The following is a 25,404-nucleotide window of genomic DNA, read 5'->3' as shown; positions in this document are numbered from 1 at the left end:
GTTTCATTTATAAATAACTCTCAACTTCAAGAAATCTTTTCACAGACTCATTCAGTCACATGGTATCTATCTACCCTTGTGTCGGTATTTCTGCTACACTTTAAATCCTTATTCAAAACAATTCCCTCTCAATTTCTCTATGTTTATAAGTAAAAAATAATTTACAAGAAAGAAATGTCGGCTGGGCTCAGTGTCTCACACCTGTAATCCCAGCACTTTGGGAGGCTGAGGCAGGCAGATCACGAGGTCAAGAGATCAAGACAATCCTGGCCAACATGGTGAAACGCCGTCTCTACTAAAAATACAAAAATTAGTCGGCTAAAAATACAAAAATTAGTCGGGTGTGGCGGCATGTGCCTGAAGTCCCAGCTACTTGGGAGGCTGATGCAGGAGAATCGCTTGAACCAGGGAGTTGGAGGTTACAGTGAGCCGAGATTGCACCACTGCATTCCAGCCTGGTGACAAAGTGAGACTCTGACTCAAAAAAAAAAAAAAAAAAAAAGAAAGAAAGAAATGTCTGTCCCTTAGCTAGAGAAAAAAAGCAATCCATTTCCTTCTTTACTTCAAAAACACAAAACTAACCAAAACAATCCAGTTCCTAATGTAATGTCACACAGAACCCAGGGCCTGGAACAATATTTCATTCTGGTTTTCTTGCTATATGCTGAGAATAATGCAGTTATTTACATTATTGAGAAATCTATTTAGCAGACTAGAATCATCCCAGTGCTTCCATCAGAAGAAGGCTTGCTAAAAAAGGCACGAGCAGCAGCATCTACGAATGGGAACATCAAAGACTCTACTCTGTCTTTCTCCTCATCTTCTTCTGATTCATCCATATCTGCTGAATCATCATCGTCATCTTTTTTTCTCCTCCCCCCTTATCTTTCTCTTCCATCTCTTCATACCCCCTCATCATGACCCATTTCCAATCATACTATAGGCACCCTGAATGTTAGACATGCCATATGGAATTGGAGAATGGCAACATTAAAGATATTTAAAGTAAAGGAAATGGTAGGTATAATACCCTTCCACATATCCTGTTGTTCTAGAGAATGTGGTACAGCTACTCTAGTCATACACCCAAACTTGACTGATGATTGGAAATTCACAAGCTACTCCAGGTCCTTGAACTTCTTCCACTTCACCTTTAGCATTCGTTAGTCTCCACTAGCAACTGTCCAACTGACAAGCCTTCTCAGGAATAGCATCTTTTGACAATCTTAATTTGGTACGTGAAGAAATAGTGGGGTGGATGTACAGAAGCTAAGTTCTGGCAGAAAGTATGGGGAAACTGAAATGGTAATATCCTCAGGTGTTGCTACAGAAATTCTGGCATCTCATGAATCAGTCTTATTTCTTCACTAATGATATTTCAAATTTATGCTTTGGGAAAAGTTTAGTGCTCTAGAAATATTCAACAAAATAAGTATTTTATGGTTTATAGCTAACATTGCACAGAAAGTATTTTATACCACATGTTCTTCCAAAAACATTCAGTCTCATAACTAGATTTTATATTAAAATCTTCAAGGAGTAGCTAAACAAATTGTACTTGTCATTTAAAGCTACAAGAAAAGTATCATTCAGATTTGAAATTCTGTTTGGATTTAACTTCCTGATTAACAGTAGCAACTGTCCAACTGGTAGATTTTGAAAATGATGGCAAATTATCCTCTTTAATAAAAATAACATTGACAAAGACTCAAAACTGCCTGAATTTTACGGTCTGTATCAATTATAAGGTAAAGAAATCTTCTGCTTCCTCTAAAGCTGCCCCATAGAGAAGTTGGCAATTAAAAAGGCATCCTTGCCTGTTTTAGGTAATCTTACCAGTAAAGACGATGGGCAACCTGGATGCTTTGCAAGGAGCGGTGGAGTAGAAGTTGCACTAAAGGACTCTCAAGGTTCCATTCAAACTTGACAGCCTGAAGTAAGAGACACAATTACTTTACTTGTCAGTAACAAAATTATACCTGAATACAGAGGGACTTCAGAGGCTTGAGAAAAGACTAGAGAAAACAGCATGCACATTTTAACAAAATGCTAATAACACATTCATGGTTTTATGAGTCGGTGTATGACTAATAACAAAACACACATACATTACACCATTTGGATTTGTGTAGTCTTGCTTCCTTTCCTTGTTATGGATAAGAAATAAGGGCAGGAGTTGGTAGAGTTCAACCATGTGCTGGGGGAGAATACTGACACTAAAAGTCCTGGATTATTAAATACAATATTATTAAGCCATAGATATTTCTTCCTATTTGGAGATGAAATTAATGCACATTCAAAGCCTTAACAGAAATCATCAACTGGTGTATCATTATTAACCTCCAGGCCTTGAGGTTTTGCTTAAAAGTTCAAAACTATTACTACCATAACTCAGTCCCAAATCCTTTCTTTCATCTCCACTGTGAACAACTCTTAAGTTTTTTAGGATACCCAACCGGGTAAAAAACACAGGTAACAATGGCAGCCCCTGCTATCCTTAGGGACCTAATTTAGGGCTTCACCTGTCCTCTGCAGGGACTTCACTGACAGCAATCTGTAGCTAAGCTGCTATCATCATCCCAGGAATCTGAATATATGAAAATGAAAACCAGGTTCTCATAAAAATGCCCATTCCTGCTTGAGAGACAAAGCTTCTATCTTTAGTTGTTTGATAAACCATTTAAGTCTCTCTCTCTTACACACACACACACACACACACACACAGCTTAAGAGTCTAAGCCAGGCTTTATATCACAGTACAGACAGCAGGAAAAAATGAGTACAATATCCAGTCATACATACACTTGAAGAAACACCTCAATATGCTAGCTATCCTCAAGAATGCGAATGTTTATAAATTCCTAAGGTGTGAGGGTGCTGAAGATGAGTTCAGCAAATCTGCATAAACTCCTGATGCTGTCTGAATGTAGAAGGACAATAGTGTGTGCTGTCTTAAACTGTAGCCATGGCCCTCTCTCACTTACATGCTAATGCTGGGCTGGCTAGGTCATAGGTTTTATTTATGCCCTAATAGTGAGCATATTATATGAGCATATGAGCAGGAGGTATGTTTCAGAATTACCTACTTGCTTGCCTTTTTAGATGTCTGCCCCATTATTTCTTCCTGAACCCAATAACTCTTTGTTATTCCTCACTTCCAAGCTTCCTGCTTTACTCTGTCCACCGATACAATTTCCCCCTAAATCCTGCCTGATCATCTAGAATGTAGACAATTTTTCTGGTGAACACCATATTATCTGAAGTGGTTTGCAGTAACCCCTGGGTCTGGGTCTTATTTGGCTGTTAGCTATGAACTGTATGTTCTGTTTTGTTATAGCCTTAGAGTCCTTTCTTACAGCTTTAATATAGACTGCATAATTCCAACATGATAATACATAACAAAATAGCATGATTCCAGAAAACAATCAACAGGTTAGGATTTTTTATGTGTTGGAAAGTTTGAAATTCAAGGTAGAGTATAGAAGTCTAAGGACAATGAACGTTTTGAAATTCTTCCTTTTTTAAAAAAAATTTCTAGTCACACTATCGATTTCTTTCCATCTCAGGACATTTTATATCCTTCCTTTTTAATCATAACATAGTTGAAACTTTAATTTTGCCTTCTGTGTATTTGCTGTGTTAGATTGTGTGCACCCCTTCTTATAAACTTGGATTTGCGGAAATATGGGCCTCAATGACATTCCTGATGCCAAGTGTACTTACTCAGATAGAGACTTTCAAATGAGTTTAATGTCTACAAACTTTTGTGAAAACATGCTCTCCTGAATTGGGCTAGAAACAGCATGTTGCCATATCCTTGAGTCATGAGATGAACGGTGAACTTGTAAGTTAGATTAACCCTTATTTTCAAGAAAGATTGGATTGTACTCTATGGTACAGCTATTTCTAAACCAGCTCTCTCTCTTAAGGAGATGTTCAGAGAAATTCATAATGTCTGTGCAAAGTCATACTCTACTAAAGTTTATTAATATAGGCTCATTCTACCTGTTTCCAGTCACTTTTCAAAACCTGAGGCAACTGACATTCAAACTAGCTGTAACAACTTGGATCTTTCAGATAAAAAAAAAAAAAAAGCTGGATTAAAAACAAAACAAAGCATAAAAAGTCACAAGTTTAGATCTATTTAGCTCTCAACATACAGTCATCCTGGAAAAAACGAAAACAACTTACCTTCTATAGATTAGATATTCTGTTACTTACATGGTCATGTGTGGAATGTGTAATTTAATTGTTTATATTTCATCATATTCAGACTAAATCAGTCTTTGCTTACATTACTAGATAACATTATATTATTTTCTAAAATTACTCCAACATTATGATATTTGATGTTACTAAAATGTACTATTTGGTGACAAAATTTGGCTATTAGAAATTACTATGATAAAATTTATGATCAATATTATAAGCCTCTAAAGAAGTGCAAGAAACTCATAAATTATGAGAAGTTGCCTAGCAAATGATTATTTTCTATATAACATTTATTTGGTAATTTTTATCATTTTATATATACATATTTGTAAATTTTTATCACAAGCATGTCTATTTTTTCATGTTCTAATCAATAAATGAAATCATTTAAAAAAAAATTTCCTTTTTGGAATTAATGTACCTTTTTTGTAATTGTAACAGTTTCAGATAGAGAATGTCTTCCTTACCCATGTTGACATCATTTAGTCCCTTGGGTGGCCAAATTGCAATATCACTTCTAAATAGTCTATTGTTGATTCATTGGGAACCTTTTAGAGAATAATTAGTTAAAACTCTGGGTTTCCTTAGCAACTCTGCTGTTCTTACCTGAACTAGCTGTGGGAGATATTCCAGTAGTTCATCATTCAAGAGGGTGTCTAATTGTTGAACTGCCACTTTACGAATTTCTTGATCTGTAAAACTAATACACAGTAAATATATCCATTAAGCTGTTAATGGTAAGGAAAAATGCATAAGACATGTCAGGGAGAACAGAGAATGAATTCTACCCCCAGTGTATAAGGTAAAACAATTATCCCATAATCGATTAAGGTAATATTAGCACCAAATAATTATTATTTTTCCATATTCCATACTCTCATGTGGACTGCAGTAGGAAATCCTTTCACTAGACTTTGGAAATGTGGTTTTAAGTCTGATTCCTGCCAGCTTTCTTATCTATAAAATGTAGATCATGGATAATCTAAAATCTTTTCTAAAGTAGTATGAAAATCTTTGCTTATTTAGCCAAGCATTTGATAAATAAGTTATTACCAACTGGAGATCTGGTTATATGATTAAAAATGGGATCTAATATTTTTAACCAGTCTTAGCCTGATCTTAACAAAACCCAGAAATCTAAAGTTCTTTACAATAAATAAACAAAAATAATTTAATATGGCTAAATCTTACTAGACTGTGAAGTTCTTGAGGGTAACTGTGCCTTATTCATTTTTGGATGGCATTTGCCTGTTGTAAGATTTAGCAGCCATTAGGTACTTAATAAATATTTTTTATTGAAATAAATTTGTGAAGTTATTTAGCATTTGAAATCCTGTTCCAAAGACAATTTATCCTCAAATGGATTCCTCAAATTGTCATCTTGCTCCATCAGAAGAAACAGATTCAATTATCTCAAAGTTCCGGCTTGGAAATAATTTTGGCTCCATATTGTTTTGACATGATTAGATATTACTAGGGCTTAGATAAGAAGAATTAATTTTAAAGAAACAATTTTTCAGAAAAAAATTAGCATAATGTAAAATGTGAAGGAACCGCTTATAGTAATTTATTTACAAATAAATAAATAAACAAAACAAACTCGAAATTGCTTTTGTAGACAACTAACTGAATGCTCTAGTCAGGTGAGGCCTCTGAAGACTGGCTTCCAGTAGAAGGTTAGAAAACTGTAAAGTCTTAAATGGCCAGTATTTTCTCAGCATATCAGATTACTGAAGGGTAAATTGGGAACTATGCCGCCATCCAGTCAAGTAAACAATGGTATCACACAACTCAACTGTCTTGGATGGCAACTTCAAATGGAATGCTAAGCAAGTTACGTATTTTTTCTTCATTAAACTGAGCATTTTCATTGCAACAAGAATTTTACCTATAAGGTTAGTCAGTCAAAACTCTTATTTCTGACCTGCAAGTACATTTCCAGTATTTTTCTGCCTTTGAGCATTCTAGCAACGAGACGTAGAGAGAACTGCGGTCCAGACACATTTGGTGAAGTATTGCAAAGGTCAGAAGATCTCAGCATAACGTCATGCACAGGTGGAGGACAGAAGGAGTACAATTAAAATGCAAAGCTACAAGCAGGTCAGCTTGTTTTAGTTCATTAAGACTTTAGATTCTCCTAACTAAATGTGATTAACTCTAATTGATTGCTCTCAATTACTGGACCATTTGTCTGAAGCTTGTAGACATCAAGGTCAGTGTAAGGACAGTTTGCAGTCTTGGAGGGAACAGTTTACTAGGTAAGTTTTGTTACCTAAGTGATGACTTGTTAAGTTAGCTAGCAGTCGCCCATGCTTCCCTGTGTGACTATTTTACCTTATTGATAGAAATGACAAAGAAGAAATAAAAAAGGAACATTGCAACAAAAAAAAGCTCTTTGGTGAACATTATACCTTTAACTATAGATTTATTTCCACTAGAATGCAAACTCCAGAAAAGCAGTGACTTTTTATCTGTTTTGTTCATAGATGTGTCCCCAATGCCTTCAGATTTGTAGGCACTCTACATATTTCTTAGAAGACTGTTGAACCTGAACTCATTATCATTACACCTAAAACATCTTTACTACCACACTTCCTCACTGTAGCCTGTGTTATCACCTTTCTCCAATTACATAGACTTAAATTGTTAAAGGTAATATTTTGCCCCTGTTTGTTACTTTTTTAACCTTTCCCATCTGATGGAATTCTATTCATCCATGAACTCCAATCTCAAGCATCAATTTACCTGTGAAGCTGTTCCAGCAATATTTTAACACCCTGTGGAGTTGATAACTCCCTTCTCTATAAAATTGTATATTATGTACATCATTGACGACAGGTCATTTATTTATGATTCCCTAGCCCAAGCACAGTTGAATAAAAGTTTGTGGAATTCTTAGTATTCTCTTATCTTTACATCTAATCAGTTGCCGAGTTCTGTTGACTTTTCTATCCTAATGACTCTAGGCTTTAATGCTTGCTTTTAATTTCTTCTGCTGCTATCTAGTCTAGGCCATAATTACCTCATTCTATACTAACATTTTTAATAACAACACCTTATCAAATCTCCTAAAGTAAGTTCATTTCTCATAAAACATTAAATGATTTTCTATGTCCAATAAACCTCCCTTTAGCACACCCTACAATGTAAATATTCAAGGCTAGCAAAACACTCTAGATTTTTCTTCTACCATATTATTCACTGAACCAGTCTGGCTCGTTGATATATTACTTCTACTCTGAAAATGCATGTGCCTTTTCACTTTTGTGCACACTGTAGCATCTGCTGGAAAACCCTCTCTTAGTTCTTTAAGTTCTAGTCCTCCTTCAAAATGTAGATCAAATTCCCTTGAAGGTGCCTCTGTTAGTCCATAGTAGTTACTTCTCTGAATGCCAAGGATATTGACTGGTTGACCCCCACTTAAGATATCACAGTGTGTATTAGAATTTATCCTTTTACATATGTGTCCTCATTCCTCAACTATCGACTAATTCAACTGAAGATGAGGATTGTTCAATATTTTCTTTTTTATTGCTAGGATTTAGCAACTTACTCCACATATAGTTGCAATGAATAAAAATGCATTGATCATGCTGATAATAATTACAAAAATCCTACCATAAAGTCAATTTTATTTCCTTCTGTGTTTTGAGATAGTTTCCATTGGTTGCAATAGATTTAATTTTATAAATACCACTCATATAAATTTCAGATCTTTTTTTCTCTCAGTCAAAAGCATAGGAGAAAAACAAATCTGAAGGCAATGAAAGAGAGGGATGTACAGGTATACCTCAGAGATATTGCAGGTTTGGTTCCAAACCACTACAATAAAATAAATATCACAATAAAGCCAGTTGCATATTTTTTTTGTTTTTTTTTCAGTGTATGTAAAAGTTCTGTTTATACCATACTCTAGTCTACTAAATGTGTAATAGCATTATGTCTAAACAAATCATTAAATTAAAAACGTTTATTAAAAAGACTTTGTGGCTAAGAAATGCTAACAATCAACTAAGCAAGTTCTAATCTTTTTGCTGGTGGAGGGTGCTCCCTCCATGTTGATATCTGCGACTGATCAGTATGGTGGTTGCTGAAGGTTGGGGTGGTTGTGGCAATTTCTTAAAATAAAGACAACACTGAAGCTTGCATCGATTGACTCTCTTTCATAAAAGATTTTTCTGTACTATGTGATGCTGTTTGATAGCATTTTATCAACAGTAGAACTTCTTTCAAAATTGAAGTCAATTATTTCAAGCCCTGCCACTGCTTTATCAACTATGTTTCCATAGTATTCTAAATCAGTTGTTATCATGTCAACAATGTTCACAGCATCTTCACAGGAGTAAATCTCAAGAAACCACTTTTTTTTTGCTCATCCATAAGAAGCAACTCCTCATCTCTTCAAATTTGTCATGAGATTGCAGCAATTCTGTCACGTCTTCAGGTTCGATTTCTAATTCTAGTTCACTTATAAGTTCTACCACATCTACAGTTACTTCCTCCACTGAAGACCTGAACCCCTTACTGTCATCTATAAGGATTAGGATCTACTTCTTGAAACTCCTGTTAATGTTGATATTTTGACCTCTTCCCATGAATCACCAATGTTCTTAATTATATCTAGAATGGTGAATCCTTTCCAGAAGGTTTCCAATTTACCCAGATCCATCCAAGGAATCATTGTCTACGGCAGTTGTAGCCTTATGAAACACTTTTTAAATAATAAGACTTGAAAGTCAAAATGACTCCTTGATCCATGGGCTACAGAGTGGACGTTGTGTTAGCAGGCATGAAAACAACATTAACCTCCTTATACATCACCATCAGAGCTCTTGAGTAACTGGGTGCATTGTCAATGAGTAGTAATATTTTGAAAGGAATCTTTTTTTCTGAGCAGTAAGTTTCAACAGTGGGCTTAACTTATTCAGAAAACCATGCTGTAAACAGATGTGCTGTCATCCAGGCTTTGTTGTTCTATTTATACAGTACAGGCAGAGTCGTTTTTGCAGAATTCTGAAGTGCCCCAGGATTTTTGAAATAGTAAATGAGCATTGGCTTCAATTTAAAATCGCCAGCTGCAGAGCCCTAACAAGAGAGTTAGCTTATCTTTTGAAGCCTTGAAGCCCAGCATTGACTTATCTTCCCTAGCTATGAAAGTCCTAGATAGCATCTTTTTCAAGTAGAAGACTGTTTCATCTACATTGAAAATCTGTTGTTTAGTGTAGACACATTCTTCAATGACCTTAGCTGGATCTTATGGATAACTTGCTGCAGCTTCTACATCAGCACTTTCTGGTTCACCTTTACGTTACAAATATGGCTTTTTTTTTCTTGCTTGCTTTCTTTATTCTTTTTGAGATGGAGTCTTGCTCTGTTGCCCAGGCTAGAGTGCAGTGCCACAATCTCAGCTCACTGCAACCTCTGCTCCCCAGGTTCAAGTGATTCTCCTGCCTCAGCCTCCTGAGTAGCTGGGATTTTAGGCACCCACCACCATGCCTGGCTAAGTTTTGTTTTCTTAGTAGACATGGGGTTTCACCATCTTGGCCATCTGGTCTTGAACTCCTGACCTCATGATCCACCTGCCTCGGCCTTAAAGTGCTGGGATTATAGGCATGAGCCACTGCGTCCGCCTGACTTTTTTCCTTAAACCTCATGAACAAACTCTGCTAGCTTCAAACTTTTCTTCTGCAGTTTCCTCATCTCTCTCAACCTTCATGAAATTGAAGAGAGTTAGGGCCTTACTCTGGATTAGGCTTTGGCTTCAGAGAATGTTGTGAGATTTGATCTTTTATCCAAATCACTCCAACTTTGTCCCTCGCAGCAATAAGACTGTTTCACTTTCATATCAGTTCTGTCTTCACTGGAATAGTACTTCTAATTTCCTTCAAGAACTTTTCCTTTGCATTCACAATTTGATTAACTGTTCTGCACAAGAAGCCTAGCTTTTGGCCTATCTCAGCTTTCAACATGCCTTTCACACTGTGCTTAATCGTTTTAAGCTTTTGATTTCAAGTGGAAGACATATAACCCTTCCTTTCATTTGAATACTTAGAGGCCATTGTAGGGTTATTAACTGGCCTAGTTTCAATATTGTAGGGTCTCAGGGAATAGGGAGGCCCAAGGAGAGGGAGAGAGACAGGGAGCAGCTAGTAGGTGGAAGACTCAGACCACACACAGCATTAATGGATTGAGTTCACTCCGTACAGTGGGTGCATCTTGTGGTGCCTCAAAACAATTGCGATAGTAACATCAACAATCGCTGATCACAGATCACCGTAACAGATATAATAATGACAATAATACTTGACATATTGTGAGAATTTCCAAAAAGGGACATAGTTACACAAAGTAAGTACATGCTGCTGGAAAAACCTCACCGATAAATTTTCTTGACTCAAGGAAGCCACAAATCTTCAGTTGTAAAAACACACTATCTGTGAATTACAGTAAAGTAGAGCACAATAAAGTAAGGTATGCCTGCATTTGTTTTTTTCAAAAAAAGGAGAACAAAAAATTAGTAATACAGTACCTATGGAGTATAGTCAAAAAGGAAAATTGTGTATTTGTATCAATATATGCAAATGCTGGGAATAATTTTTTGCACTTTAATGGAAAGAGATGTCTATGTGTATTCATTACTATTGCTTGAAGTTCAAGAAGAAACTGAAAGAGAAATAGCTTTGAAAACTAACCACATGACATTCTGAGATGTGACTAAGGCCTAACTTGACATTAAAGCATATCCGAACATAGCTTGCATCTGACTATTTTAGGAAGTGTTGGCCACATTAAAAATGATGCCAGTAGTGCTGCTGACGTTCCTGGAACATGGGCTTTTTCATACTTGTTAGCAACATAGGTCAACATGAATCAAAACAAAAACAAAAAAAACTTTTAAGTGTGCTTATTTTTTTGATCTATCTATTTACCTTTTGGGAATTTACTTTAAGAATATGATGAGTGATGTGTGTGAAGATATGTGTATGCAAACAAAATTGGGAATAATTTAAATGTCTAAAAATTAATAGTTAAATTAAATATGATCTAACTATGTGATGGAATATATGCATTCCTTAAAAATAGTAAAAAAATGTTTAATGAAATAAAAATACTAACAGCCAGTTTTTGTAGTATAATACCATTTTAAAAATATGTACATGTTTCTCAATATGATTAACAAAAGGATGGGAAGGACCAAAATATTAATACCAAATATCTGAATGGAAGTGTCATAGATTATTTTAATTTTCCTTTTTAAGCTAAGTTTTAAAAAGTTTTTCAAATTTTCTATAAGAAAGTTTTATTAATTACTAAGAAAGTGAATAATACTTTTTAAAAGTAAAGCTTGTCCAACTAGTTAATGAATATATATGAATAATTACAAACTCATGACTAACACTAGAAAAAAGCTTCAAATCATATGCCCTTTTTAGAGTATACATTGTTGTGTGAAAGAACAAGCATTCTACTTTTTAGTTGACTTAGAATTTTCTTCTAACCTAAGATACCTCTGGAGAATTTATGCTTAATTTGATACCTTTTCAGGGCCCCTGAACTCAGGTATAGATCGATGGACAAATATGTTCCACAAGTCCTGGCATTTCTTGTCTGTGATATTATCCGAAATTATTTAAACACTCTTTTGGGATATAGTTGTTGGCATTTCATGCTTAGTAACTTGATCCTCAATGAGGTGAGGGCTACCCATTATTTCTCTGATTTTGGTGTGATATTTACAGACCGAAATGTCATATGTAATAGAAGAACTGCAACCTATTTTGAATTTCCCACAGCCAGGTTATCCTGCTTTATTTGATTTGCTTGAAAAATACACATATAATTCCTGCATGTCACACCAGGAGACACTGTTTAGCAATTCTGTTAACCTTGGAACTACTAATTACTATTGAAGTGGATATTACACTTTGAGCGTGGGAGAGAAACAAAATACTGCCAGAAGATTCATCGGGCTGATGTCAACTAGGACCTTAATTATGTTTATAAGAAACTTCCTTATAATCAATCATAAAATAGATTATTACAATGTAATAAATGGAGATCTGGTTTGAGATATAAAAAAGATAAAGGTCAGTAAAATTTCATTGTTTCTTGGGAAGGAGATCATGTAAAGCAAAAGAAATTTTCATTTATTAGGAAAAATATTTCTTAAAATTAGGCTTAACAAGAGTTCGTGTACAATAATCAATTCTTTAAGGTTATTCATTATTCTCTGTGTTTACCTAAACACTTTATGTTACTTAATTTACTTTCCCAAATGTGCCTTAGTAGGGAGGAAACAAATCACTCTGTCTTTCTGTTCAGGATTTAGCTGGCCTCCAAGTTGAGCTAACAATTGACTTTCTAGAATCTGTTAAAGGACAAGATCTCATCTCTAAGATAAATATAACTCTGTACAATAACCATTAAGAAATTACCTACACTTGAACATGGGCCATTGTCCAACGAAGACATTGAGAGACAAAGAAAGAAATACTCCATGAAGACTAAGATTGTAAGGGTTAATAAAAAGAATCAAAGACACGTGGCTAAAAGTTCTGAAGGTGGAAAAGGTATAATTAAAGCAACGTCATGATTACTTTCAAAGGAACTTCAGTGAAATAGCAACTCTATATCTTGCCAACAATGTAGGGTAAACACAAAATGGAGGGCCAAGAAAAGGATTAAGATGAAATGGTAATGCTTACATGTGCAGGGAAGGAAGAGCACTAAGAGTTTAGGTCACTCTCCAGCTCAAGGTGGAAATAATAAGTGACCAGTGGTTAGGATTTGTTGTACAACAGTGGTTTTCTAATGCTGTGTGTCAGGACATTTTTACATTCTTAAAAATTATTGAAGACTTCAAAGAGTTTTGGCTTATGTGAATGATATCTATCAATAATTATATTAGAAATAAATTCAGGACATTTAAGAAATATTTATTAATTCATTTACAATCACATTAATAAACCCATTTTATGTTAACATAAATAATATATTTCTGAAAAGAATATTTCCAAAACAAAGAATATTTGGTGAGATTAGCAATATTGTTTTATATTTTTGCAAGTCTCTTTAACGTGTGCCTTAACGGAAGAGAGCTGAATTATCTTACTGCTTCCATGTTAAATCTGTTGCCTTATTTTAAATCACGTGGCCCCTGGAAAACTCCTCTCTACACTCATGAGCAAATGAGTGTGACAAAGGAAAATGGCATCTTAGAATTATTATGGAAATAATTTTAGACTTGTAACACCCCTGTAAGCATTTTGGGGATTTCAGACCTCACTTTTAGAACCTCTGATGTACACAGCACAGTTTGCATGGGTCATCGTTATGTGGCCATAAGTTAAGGAATTAGCCCTTGTGGTCTGTTTCTCAACCTGTGTTTTCTCTGGACTCAAATTATCTGTGAAGTCATCTGACCAGCATTCAGACTTGGGAATCGTCATTACTCTTCTCTTTTCTCAAATATTTACAATTCCTCTCATCTCAGAGCACTGTAGGAATATCCAGAGGATTTAGGTAAATGTCTATCGGGCCAGTGGAGTCATGAAATAGAATTTCAACAGAATAATATATTTTTCAAGTTCTTCTATTTGACATAAAAAAACAGTTATATTCATTTTTAAAATTTTCTCCCCTTATTGTTTTTTTCACTTGTTCCTCTTTTTCTAGTTTGAAAAGGATATAAGAAAAATATCATACTCAAAGAACTTTTGAAGTGATGGGTGAAAGCCAAATGCGATGTAACAAATGTCGACCTTTAAAAAAAGCAACTTTGAGTAAACTGAAAAGCAAAGAAATCTGAGATCAAATTTAAGTGTAATGGAAATGTCAGACTTCAGAATACACAGCAAGAATTCATGCAGAATATGCCATGAGGCTATTCACAGCTAAAAGCCCCAATGTCAGGTTAGAATTAGAAAATCATCAGAAGTGCAGAACTGTTTCTCCAACAGATTTTGAGTCTGATGACACACTCAGCATCAGCTTGGAAGAAAAATGTCAATATGAATATCTCTGCTATTTTTCTAGTACTAAAAATGATCAGATGTGACAGAAGAATTTTTTTTTTCTAGGCAAAGTGGTGAATAGGATTTTTAAAGATGATTGTAAATGTCTATCTACTGAATAATTCATGCTCTTTCAAGGATTTTTATATGGTTACAGAATATTAGAACCCAAAGAAACTTGAGACCTAGTTTAATCTCCTTATACAGATGAAAAAACTCAAACTCAGAGTATAAGCAGTTTTCCCAAAACCATTTGTTTGTGGCACTGAAATGTCATCCAAATATCCAAAACACTAGGCCAGTAGGCTTTCTACAGCACCCCCAGCATGGACCTTTCATTTTTTTGACTGGATATTTTTATATGTACTTATATAAAAATCACAAGATTATCTTGGGTATATTATTTATTTTATTGCATTCTAAATGGATCAATAAAGATATTTAATAGTAAGTAATGTGATCTGTGTAATTGGACTAGGGCATTGGCTGAGTCATGATCTAAAGGGAATAATAATGAATCTCAGACCCAAGGAGACATGTAACAATACAGATATATTTCCTGGTGGATAGTATATGGACTTGAGTATAGAAATTGGGAATTAACTAGATAGTCATTGTATTAGTGAATTAAAATTACTATTTACAATTAAAGAGCAGTTCTTGATTTCACTCCTGTTATATAATTACACGTTGATTTTACATGTAGCTAGTCTTAAAAAGTCACTGTCATAAAGCCAGTAGTGTATTGAAAGCACCATGTAGATACTATGTTTGGATGCACTAAACATTATATGTAAAAGCAACATGATGCACTGAAAAGGATAGAAATTTTGGGTTTAAACATCAAGGCTGTTCTTTTATTACCTTATGTTCCCTCTCTCTAAGCAAATTCATCTGTATCCTTCATTTAATTCATATCTTTCTGTGGATGATTAGAAAACAAACTGGAGTCTCTAGCTTAGATTTTTTGAACAACCAAATCTGTAAATGCAATCATTTCAAAACACCTCAAAGCCAACTAATCCTAATCTGAATAATCTTTTTTAAAATTATTTATTTATTTATTTATTTATTTATTTTTGAGATGGACTCTCACTCTGTCACCCCAGCTGGAGTGCAGTGGCGCGATCTTGGCTCACTGCAACCTCCACCTCCTGGGTCCAAGTGATTCTCCTGCCTCAGCCTCCTGAGTAGCTGGGGCTACAGGCCTGTGCCACCATGCCTGGCTAATTTTTGTATTTTTAGTAGAGGCAGGGTTTCACCATGTTGGCCAGGCTAGTCTCAAACTCCTGACCTCAGATGATCTGCCAACCTCACCTCAGCCTCCCAAAGTTTTGGGATTACAGGCGTGAGCCACTGTGCCCGGCCTGAACAATAAGACTCTTCTAAAATTTGCTTGTCAGCTAGTGTGCCCCATGTTGGTGAATCTTTCTATTATGACCTACTTACATAAGACAGAAACATAGAACTGAGCCTTGATATGGTTTGGATTTGTGTCCCCACCCAAACTCATGTTGAACTGTAATCCCCAGTGTTGGAGGTGGGGCCTTGTGAGAGATGATTCACTCATGGGGGCAGATTTCCCCCTTTGGTGCTGTTCTAGTGATAGAGTTCTAATGAGATCTGGTTGTTTAAAGTGTGTGGCACCTCTCCCCATCTCTTTTCCTCCTGCCCAGCCATGTGAAGGTGTGCCTGCTTCCCCTTTGTCTTCTGCCATGGCTGTAAGTTTCCTGAGGCCTCCCCAGTCATGGTTCCTGTATAGCCTACAAAACCATAAGACAACCAAACCCCTTTTCTTTATAAATTACTCAGTCTCAGGCATTTCTTTATAGCAATGTGAGAACAGACTAATACATCTTTGAAACATCTCTTTTTCACAGCCCCTTCCCATTCAATTCTGCCGTTTTCACTTCCATTTTCTCATTCTGTTCATTTAATTACATCATTGCTGCCACCCTCCTAGGATGACTGCCATTCTCTGACACCTGAACTACTTCCATTGCTTCCTAACAGGAAGCTTATTTTTATTTATTCATTTTTTTTAAAATTATACTTTAAGTTCTGGGGTACACGTGCAGAATAGGCAAGTTTGTTACATAGGTATACGCATGCCATGGTGGTTTGCTGCATCCATTAACCCGTCATCTACATTAGGTATTTCTCCTAATGCTATCCCTCCCCTACCCCCACACTCCCCAACAGGCCCTGTTGTGTGATGTTCCCCTCCCTGCGTCCATGTGTTCTCATTATTCAACCCCCACTTAGAGTGAGAACACATGGGGTTTGGTTTTCTATTCTCATGTTAGTTTGCTGAGAATGATGATTTCCAGCTTCATCCATGTCCCTGCAAAGGACATAAACTCATCCTTTTTTATGGCTGCATAGTATTCCATGGTGTATATGTGCCTCATTTTCTTTATCTAGTCTATCATTGATGGGCATTTGGGTTGGTTCCAAGTCTTTGCTATTGTGAACAGTGCTGCAATAAACATACATGTGCATATGTCTTTATAATAGAATGATTTATAAGCCTTTGAGTATTACCCAGTAAATGATTTCTGGGTCAAATGGTATTTCTAGTTCTAGATCCTTAAGGAATTGCCACATTGTCTTCCATAAAGGTTGAACTAATTTACACTCCCACCAACAGTATAAATGCATTCCTATTTTCCACATCCTCTCCAGCATGTGTTGTTTCCTGACTTTTTAATGATTGCCATTCTAACTGGCATGAGATGGTATCTCATTGTGCTTTTGATTTGCATGTCTCTAATGACAAGTGATGATGAGCTTTTTTTCATATGTTTGTTGGCTGCATAAATGTCTTCTTTTGGGAAGTCTCTGTTCATATCCTTCACCTACATTTTGATGGGGCTGTTTGCTTTTTTCTTTAAATTTGTTAAAGTTCTTTGTAAATTCTGGATATTAGCCCTTTGTCACATGGATAATTGCAAAATTTTTCTCCCATTCTGTAGGTTGCCTGTTCACTCTGATGATAGTTTCTTTTGCTGTGCAGAAGCTCTTTAGTTTAATTAGATCCCATTTGTCTATTTTGGCATTTGTTAAAGACAATCCTAAGCAAAAAACAAAGTTGGAGGCATCATGCTACCTGACTTCAAACTATACTACAAGCCTACCATAACAAAAACAGCATGGTACTGGTACCAAAACAGATATAAAAACCAATGGAACAGAACAGAGGCCTCAGAAATAACGCCACACATCTACAACCATCTGATCTTTGACAAAGCTGACACAAACAACAATGGGAAAGGATTCCCTATTATTTAATAAATGGTGTTGGGAAAACTGGCTAGCCATATCCAGAAAGCTAAAACTGGATCCCTTCTTTACACTTTATACAAAAATTAACTCAACATAGATTAAAGACTTAACCATAAGACCTAAAACCATAAAATCCCTAGAAGAAAACCTAGGTAATACCATTCAGGACGTAGTCGTGGGTAAAGAGTTCTTGGAAGCTCATTTATTTTTGCTTTCCTCACCAAATCTATGCTTTACTCTGAAACCAGAGTGATCTTTAAGAGATGCAAATCTGTTCAAAATATTCTGTTACTTAGAATCATTTATGCCTTACTGTTGCTACTAGTATAAAGGCCAATTTGTCTAACTTGGTCCTGCTTTAGAAGTCCTCAACACGGTCTTCTAGTTTGACCTTCAAATGTCAGTTCATCTTAAATCATACACTCCTCCCCTGGACTTCAGCTATACTGTCTCTCTTCCAGTTTCCTAAGTGCAGTTCCTGTCTCAAGACTTAGTTATATTTAAGTTCTTCTTCGCAGAAAATCATTCTCTTACTCTTTCCCTTTTGTCAGTTCATTCCCACTTATCCTTTAGATTTGAGCTCGAATATAACTTCCTTAGGGAAGACTTTTCCCCTTTGAAGAAAGGTCTGGTTCTTTTGTTGTATGTTATCATAGGATTATGTAGCCTTTATTCAAAGTTGTGATAACAACTGTTGTTTTACACTCATAATTTGGTAATGGCCTATTATCTACCTCCAGAAAATTGCAAGACCATGAATAAAGATCATGTTTCTATTTGCTAGTTTCAGGACCTAGCAAAGTGCCTAAGGTGAGTAGGCCATCAATACACATGTATCGAATACATGAATAAACAAATGGGTTTCAATGTCTTCATCTGTAAAATGGAGATCAGTAAAATGGAGGAAATAGATGTTGGGACTAATAGTAAGGAGGTTTTTCTGTATTTCAAGTCATATATTGTAAAGTGTTTTGTAAATTATGCCCTTCAATTATAAAATATTATTAAGATGCTAACGTTTTATCATGTAAGTTTCGACAAGTGTATTTAAGTCATTTATGTTTAATAGAAATTAAATATTTCTCGTGAACTTATTTATATTTAACATTTGGCAAAGAAAGAATCTGAAAGCTCGAACTTCTCTTTAAAATGTAATTATAATGAAGGATTGGTGATGATAAGAATGTTTGGTAGCATTGATTGAATGCTCTCATATGTACCTTACCTTATTTGTTCCAGACAAGAACCCTAGGAGGTACATAATATTACTCTCTGTTTTAAAGTTAAATAAACTTTTCCAAGGTCATTCAAGGAATAACTGGCAGAACCAGATAGGTCTGATTTCAAAGCTTATGTTATCAACTGTGAAATCTGGAAATAACTCAAGAACCTCCAAAAGCATACAAAGACAAAATACGTATCTTTGTGTTTATATAACTCCACCTTCTTCATTCTCACCTTCACTCTTTCTTGATAGGGAATACTGACAGTTCCACATTTTTCTCTTCTATATCCACACTTATCTATAATTGTATTCATATTTTTCCTTCCCTCTCACTTGATAGGAAGAAGTTACACTCTTGTCCTTGGATAAAATTCTTGCTTGCACTTTTGTTCCAGGCTGTTGGCTGTTAGTGTCATCCCCTTTTGCTACTTCACCTATCCATCTCTTTTCTGATCTTCCCTTCAAATAGCCTTCCTTTCACCTTGTAAGCATGCTGGAAGCTCTTTTATTTAAAAAGGGATACAAACCCCAAACATCAAACGTCTTTTTCTGATCACTTCCAACTTTAGCTATCTTTTTGCCTTTATTGTCAATTCTATTCCAAGAGGCACCATTTATATCTCTCCTATTCCTTTTCAGGAACTTGAAGTATGGAATCTAACTTCACTATTAAAATATGACCCAGTAATCTCATTTCTGAATATATATCCAAATGAAGTAAAATTAATATATCAAAGAGATATCTGTGCCCCATATTCATTTAATCATTTACAATAGCCAAGATATAGAAGCAAACTTAGTGTCCATTAAAGGATGAATGGATAATGACACAGTGGTATATACACACAATGTAATACTGTTCATCCTTTAAAAGAAGGAAGTTCTGTTATTTATGACAGCATGAATGAATCTGGAGGACATTATGCTAAGTGTAAAAAGCCAGGTACAGAAACACAAATATTTTAAAAATCTCACTTACATGTGGAATCTTAAAAGATCAATGTTATAAAAATAGAGTAGAAAGGTGGTTACCAGAGGCTTTGGGGAGAGGAGAAATGGAAAGAGAGGAGATTGTGGTCAAAGGGTACAAAGTTTCATTAGCTTGGAAGAGTAAGTTTCTGTGATCTATTGCGCTGCATGGAGACCAGAGTTAATAACAATGTATCATATATTTTGAAATTACTAAACACACATTTTTAACATTCTAAACACAAAAATAAGTTTGTGAGATGATGACTTTGCTAATTAGCTTTATTTAATCTTTCTACCATGTATATATAGATCAAAAGATTACATTGTACCACCTAAATATATACAATTATTATGTCAATTAAAACTAAATTTAAAAAACTGCTCTCATTGATATCATCAGTGACTACCTGATTTCCAAATTCATTGATCTGTTTTTAGACCTAATTCTATTTAATACTTCTTTAAAGCCTTCGAAAATCTTTTTCAAGAGTTCTAAGATACCACCCTTTTCTGGATCTCCTGCAACCTTTTGGTCAGTTTTTTTCGTTTTATTTTCCTGGTTTTTCTTGCTTTGCACTGCCCTTAAAATGTTGCTGTTCTCCCGGGGAAGCAGAGGTTGCAGTGAGCCGAGATCGCGCCACTGCACTCTAACCTGGGAGACAGAGCAAGACTCCATCTCAACAACAACAACAACAAAAGTTGCTGTTCTCCAGAGTTCCATCTCTGGCCTCTTGCTGTACTTCCTCTCTATAGCTACACACAGTAGCTGTTACACATCCTCTACTTCCGTAGCTTCAACTACTGTCTGAAAGCCAACAACTCCCACATTGTTTTTCAAGTTTTGATTTCTCTGCAAAGATTCAGACCTGTATACACAACTGCATACCAGGCATCTTCTTCTATGTGTCCCATGGGTTTTTAAAAATGTGACATATCCAGAATAGAACTTTCCAACGTTCAACACACACAATTTGCTCCTTCATCTAAAACTCTTATCTTGGTGAATGATGCAATTACCTATCAAGTTTCTCAGGTCTGTAAGCTTGAAATCTTCCTTATTTCTTCTCTCTTTTTCAATTTCCTCTGAAACGTCTCTCAAATCTGCTTTGTGGGTTCCTACTGCTTAGTTAGACTTCTTAGTTCAGTCCCAGACCATTTTTCAAATGGATTATTTCAATATCTATCATCTATCTAATATTCTTTCTCTCATTTTCTTCTTTTTTCAATCTATTCTTTACACTGATCCCAGATTTATGCACATATAAGATAAATCTGATTTTATGACTCCTGTTCTTAACAAAATTCCATGGTCTGCCATAATAAGTTCATAGTACCTATCTGGCTCAACCAGGCCTGAAACAATCTAAATTGAACCGCCCTTTTCAACTTTGTTTCCTGATATAATTCTCTTCTAATGTTATATAAAACGACTCACTGTTTTCTGAACCTCTATAACCATGCACACATTAGTCCTCCTTCTTGGAATGTCATTTCCCCACTTCCCCACTCAGAATATTCCTATGAATATTTCAAGTCAGAATCCAATTTCTTTGTGAACTTCTCCTTACTTTCTCTGAAAGAATTTTCCTCTCTCTCTTCTGGGCTCGTAGAGCACTTAATACTTATTTTGGTGATGGTACAGAGCACATTGCGTGGTGACCTCTAGCTTGAGTCTCTCCCTATAAATTGTACCTTGTTTAGAGACAGTCACTATGGCTTATTCCTCTACCTCTTTGATTCAGTGCCTACCAGTTTGTCTGTACACATATTTTTGTTCAATAAATAAATGGAAAAGATACACCATCATTCATAATTTAATTATGCAGTCAAAAGTGGGAGTTTTAACTGCCTCCCTATGCCATATTCCATTCTTTCTATTTACAATGTTAGTAAACAATAGCCTCATTATAAATTAAATGTACAATAAAGAATACAATGGTTTGGAGGAAAAAAATATTTTGGAAATATTTTTCCAAGGAACCTAATTTTGGAAGCTAAGGCACTGTCTGTTAAATATTGCTTTTCTTCTTGCAAAACAATAATTTTACATCATGTGGGATGGCAAGTTCTCGTACCTTGTCAAATTTTTTATTTAAGCTTCTGATATAATCCTCTGATGCCAATTCAAAGTTGCTATTTTTAAATGAATACTTTCCTTGAACTGACTTTTAATTCCTTGGGTATTTTTTGCTTGTTATTAGCAGTTGAATAGTTGTGCCTGTGCATCAGGGTTCAGGAAAATAGCTACCATCTGCCAAGAACCACAGACCTTAGCCCTTGGTCTCTGTTTTCCTGACAGCACCGCCTTCTCTAATGGAAGTTATCAGTACCCAGGGAGCTCTCTGCTGGCACTCAGTAGTAGAAATATTAACACCGTATGGCCCATCCTAGGTAAATTAAATTTCATCATGTCTCTTGCTAAAAATAAACTAAAAGGAGATGGTGAACCTTTGGACAGATTAAGTAAATAGCAATATTAAAAACTCTCCAAACTGGAAATGGAACACACCAGTCCTCAAGAGGTTAAACCATTTAAAAAATAGATTGCTCAAAGGAGGAAAAATATAGATCTCTCAAGAACTCACTCTGACAACTCACTTAATAAGCACATACTGTTTGTTCTCAGAAAAGTCAGCTTTTTAATTTAGAGGAGTTGAAAGGTTCATTTCTGGAAACAGCTTGTCCTCAAGCTTTTTAATAGTTCAGTAAAACTGAGAGTGGGAGTGGGAGGATGAGTACAATGGAAATACTCCAACCTTTTCATTGACCTTACTTGGTGCATGATAAGAAACTTTCCAGGGTGTAAATAAATCAGGATTCTACTAAGTTCCCTGAATGAAGTTTAATAAACACCCTCTACTTTAAAATCAGTCCCCATAACCTCTAAAAATCTGATTATTCAGGAAAAAAGAAACTACACAGTGAAGTAGAAACATCCACGCATGACCGAGATAGCTAAGTGCTCCTACTTACAATTTTAAAAAACTGTTTAAGATAGCCAAGATATTTCATATGTAAATAGCCTAGCATGTTTATGCAGGAAGGCTTTAAGCAGAATGGTTCAGATTATAAGCTCTCATGAATGCCTGGATTTGACTCCCAGGTTTTCAACTTACAGGGCACTTAGGGCAACGAAACCTGTATAGGCCTCAGTTTCCTCATATGTAAAATGGGAATAATAATAATATTTCCATCATAGGGTTATTATGGATGTTAATATGAGATAGTACTAAGGGGCACTAAGTAAAAATTTTATCTGGACATGTAAAACATTGAACGAGCCAAATAGATTTTGAAGATCTGTTTAGATAAAGAAGACTCACGAAGCATAATTCTGTTTAGTTATCAGGGATCAGAGAATATTGACGTTCATCCAGCTAATCCTCTTATTTTATAAGTGAGTAAACAGAGCAGTATTACAATCTTCATTCTATTAAAGATTTTTCTAAAAAATATTCCATGAACTTTAAACTTTAGAAAGTTATCTTGTTAGAAAATTATTCTTGAAAGATATTATAGAGATTCATAGATATTACCTTTACAATTATTTTCTCAAAAATTTTAAACACCTTTACCGAGATATTATTGAAATACCTTACAATCTACCCCATTTAAAGTGCACAATTCAATGTTTTTAGCACGTTTCCAGATTTGTGCAACAATTATATCAATTATAACCACAAAAGGAAATCTCATACATGTTAGCAGTCATTCTCCATTTTCTCCCAACTTGCCCTAGCTCTGAGTTACTGCTAATTTACTTTATGTCTCTACAGCTTTGCCTATTCTGCACATTTCCTACAAATGGAATCATACCATATGTGGTCTTCTGTAATTGGCTTCTTCCACTTAGCATAATGCTGTCAAGGTTCATCCAGGTTGTAGCATATATCACTATTCATTCCTTTTTATTGTCAAATAATATTAATCTTGTATGGGTAGATCACATTTTGCATATCTATAGATTAGTTGGTGGATATTTGGATTGTTTCTACTTTTTGGATATTGTGAATAATGCTGTTATAAATATGTGTGCATGAGTTTTTGAGTGGGCATATTTTAAAATTTATCTTGGGTATATACTTAATAGTAAGATTGTTGGGTCATATAGTAACTCTGGATTTAACACTTAAGAAACTGCCACACTGTTTTCCAATCAGCTACATGATTTTGCATTCCCACCAGAGATAAATGAGGTTTCCATTGTCTCTATAGCCTCAACAACACTTCATTTTTTGTCCTTTTTGTATTTTTCGATTATAGCCAGTCCTAGTGAGTATGCTATCTTAGGTGTTAGGTGATTTTCATTTTTATTTCCTTAATGGTTAATGATATTGAGCATATTTTCATGTAAATGTTGGGCATTTGTATATTTTCTTTGGAGAAATGCCCATTCAGATCCTTTGCCCATTTTACAATTGGGTTATTTATCTTTCTGCTTTTGAGTTTTAAGAGTCTTTATATGTTTTGAATAAAATTTCCTTGTCAGATGTTTATTTTCTCTTATTCTGTCAGTTGTAACTGTCACATTTTGAATGAACTCTCTATTAGTTAATCAGTTCAAGAATGACAAAATAATAATTGTGCTAATAGCCCAAGTCTAACTTCAGCAAAACCAGCTAGAGTTTAGCATAATAATTTTACAGATTTTAGCTGTTCTGACATCTAAACCAGAAAAAGGGGTTAGGATTATGTTGGAAATGAGACCTTTTTTCCAAAAGGATATTTAAACACTAGCATGATGAATTATGAATATCCCAATGAAACCAATCCATTGTTAATTACCATATAATTATTTTATTAACTAATGTAACTGTACAAAGTCATGTAGGAGATGAATAGTAATGATAGTGTCCTCAAATTGCTTATAATTTAAATGTTAAACTACTGTACAAATAATAATAATGTATCTAAAAAGTGATTGGTTCAATACTGAGGAATTAATATGTCCTAGGTAATACTAAGCCTTTAGGAAACAGAAACATTGAGACGATCTGTTTTGCCTTGAGTGGCTCTGAGTCAGATGTGAGTGAAAATATACACATTTTACATGTTGCATATAAAGATGTTACCATAAAATGCAATGTATAAAGTAATAGAGCACTGTACTAGTCCAGGAGTGATCAATTCTACACGGCAAGGTCAGAGAAGACCTCACACAAGAAACTTTATAAAAGAAAAAAGTTGCAAGCACAATAATAGAAACAAATATATATATGTATATTCCATTATATATATATATTCCATTATATATACAAAGAAAGAGGTAGGCATCTGAGCACATATCAGTTAATGGAAGAAGCCATAAAACTAATAAAATCTTCAAAGTGAGGAGCATAAAGATAGGATGTAAATTTCGAGATTCAGTGACTGAGAAGCTCGAAAAACCCACTCTCCCCTTTACCCACCGCAGAAGTTTTCTGAAGGACACAAATTAGTAAATAAATTTTTCAAAGTCAATTTAGGTCACATGAAGAAAGTTCTTCATGTAACTAACTCCCTTTCCCACCTTTCTCCTCCTCTCGGGTTCTTGAGAATGGATTCAGAATAGAGCTGGGTTTCACAATTTTTTGCCTGGCTCAAGAGATTGCAGACTTTCTTCATGGCATCAGTGAGCTGATGCTATCAGGACAGACTTAAAATATCTTTTCTTGGCTTTGAATATAAAAGGGAAGCCAAGGAAGACTTGTTTCTTCT

The 25,404-nt window shown here is 35.1% G+C and overlaps 1 protein-coding gene and 1 pseudogene across 6 annotated transcripts in view; both read right to left on the bottom strand.

Moving 5' to 3' along the window:
* Positions 1-25,404, bottom strand: part of PIK3C2G (phosphatidylinositol-4-phosphate 3-kinase catalytic subunit type 2 gamma) — a 422,558-nt gene that overhangs the window by 236,418 nt on the left and 160,736 nt on the right. For all 6 annotated transcript variants that reach the window (XM_005570265.5, XM_074005892.1, XM_005570267.5 and 3 more), the window contains 2 exons: positions 4,819-4,912; positions 1,837-1,931 (listed from right to left, as the gene is read on the bottom strand). In XM_005570265.5, the coding sequence (XP_005570322.3) occupies positions 1,837-1,931; positions 4,819-4,912 (189 nt within the window). The remainder of the gene's footprint in view (positions 1-1,836; positions 1,932-4,818; positions 4,913-25,404) is intronic.
* LOC135966280 (F-box only protein 3-like) lies at positions 652-1,342 on the bottom strand (annotated as a pseudogene).

The sequence above is a fragment of the Macaca fascicularis genome, chromosome 11 (assembly GCF_037993035.2).
Source record: "Macaca fascicularis isolate 582-1 chromosome 11, T2T-MFA8v1.1".
Classification (NCBI taxonomy): domain Eukaryota; kingdom Metazoa; phylum Chordata; class Mammalia; order Primates; family Cercopithecidae; genus Macaca; species Macaca fascicularis.
This window is presented reverse-complemented; position numbering and strand designations above follow the sequence as displayed.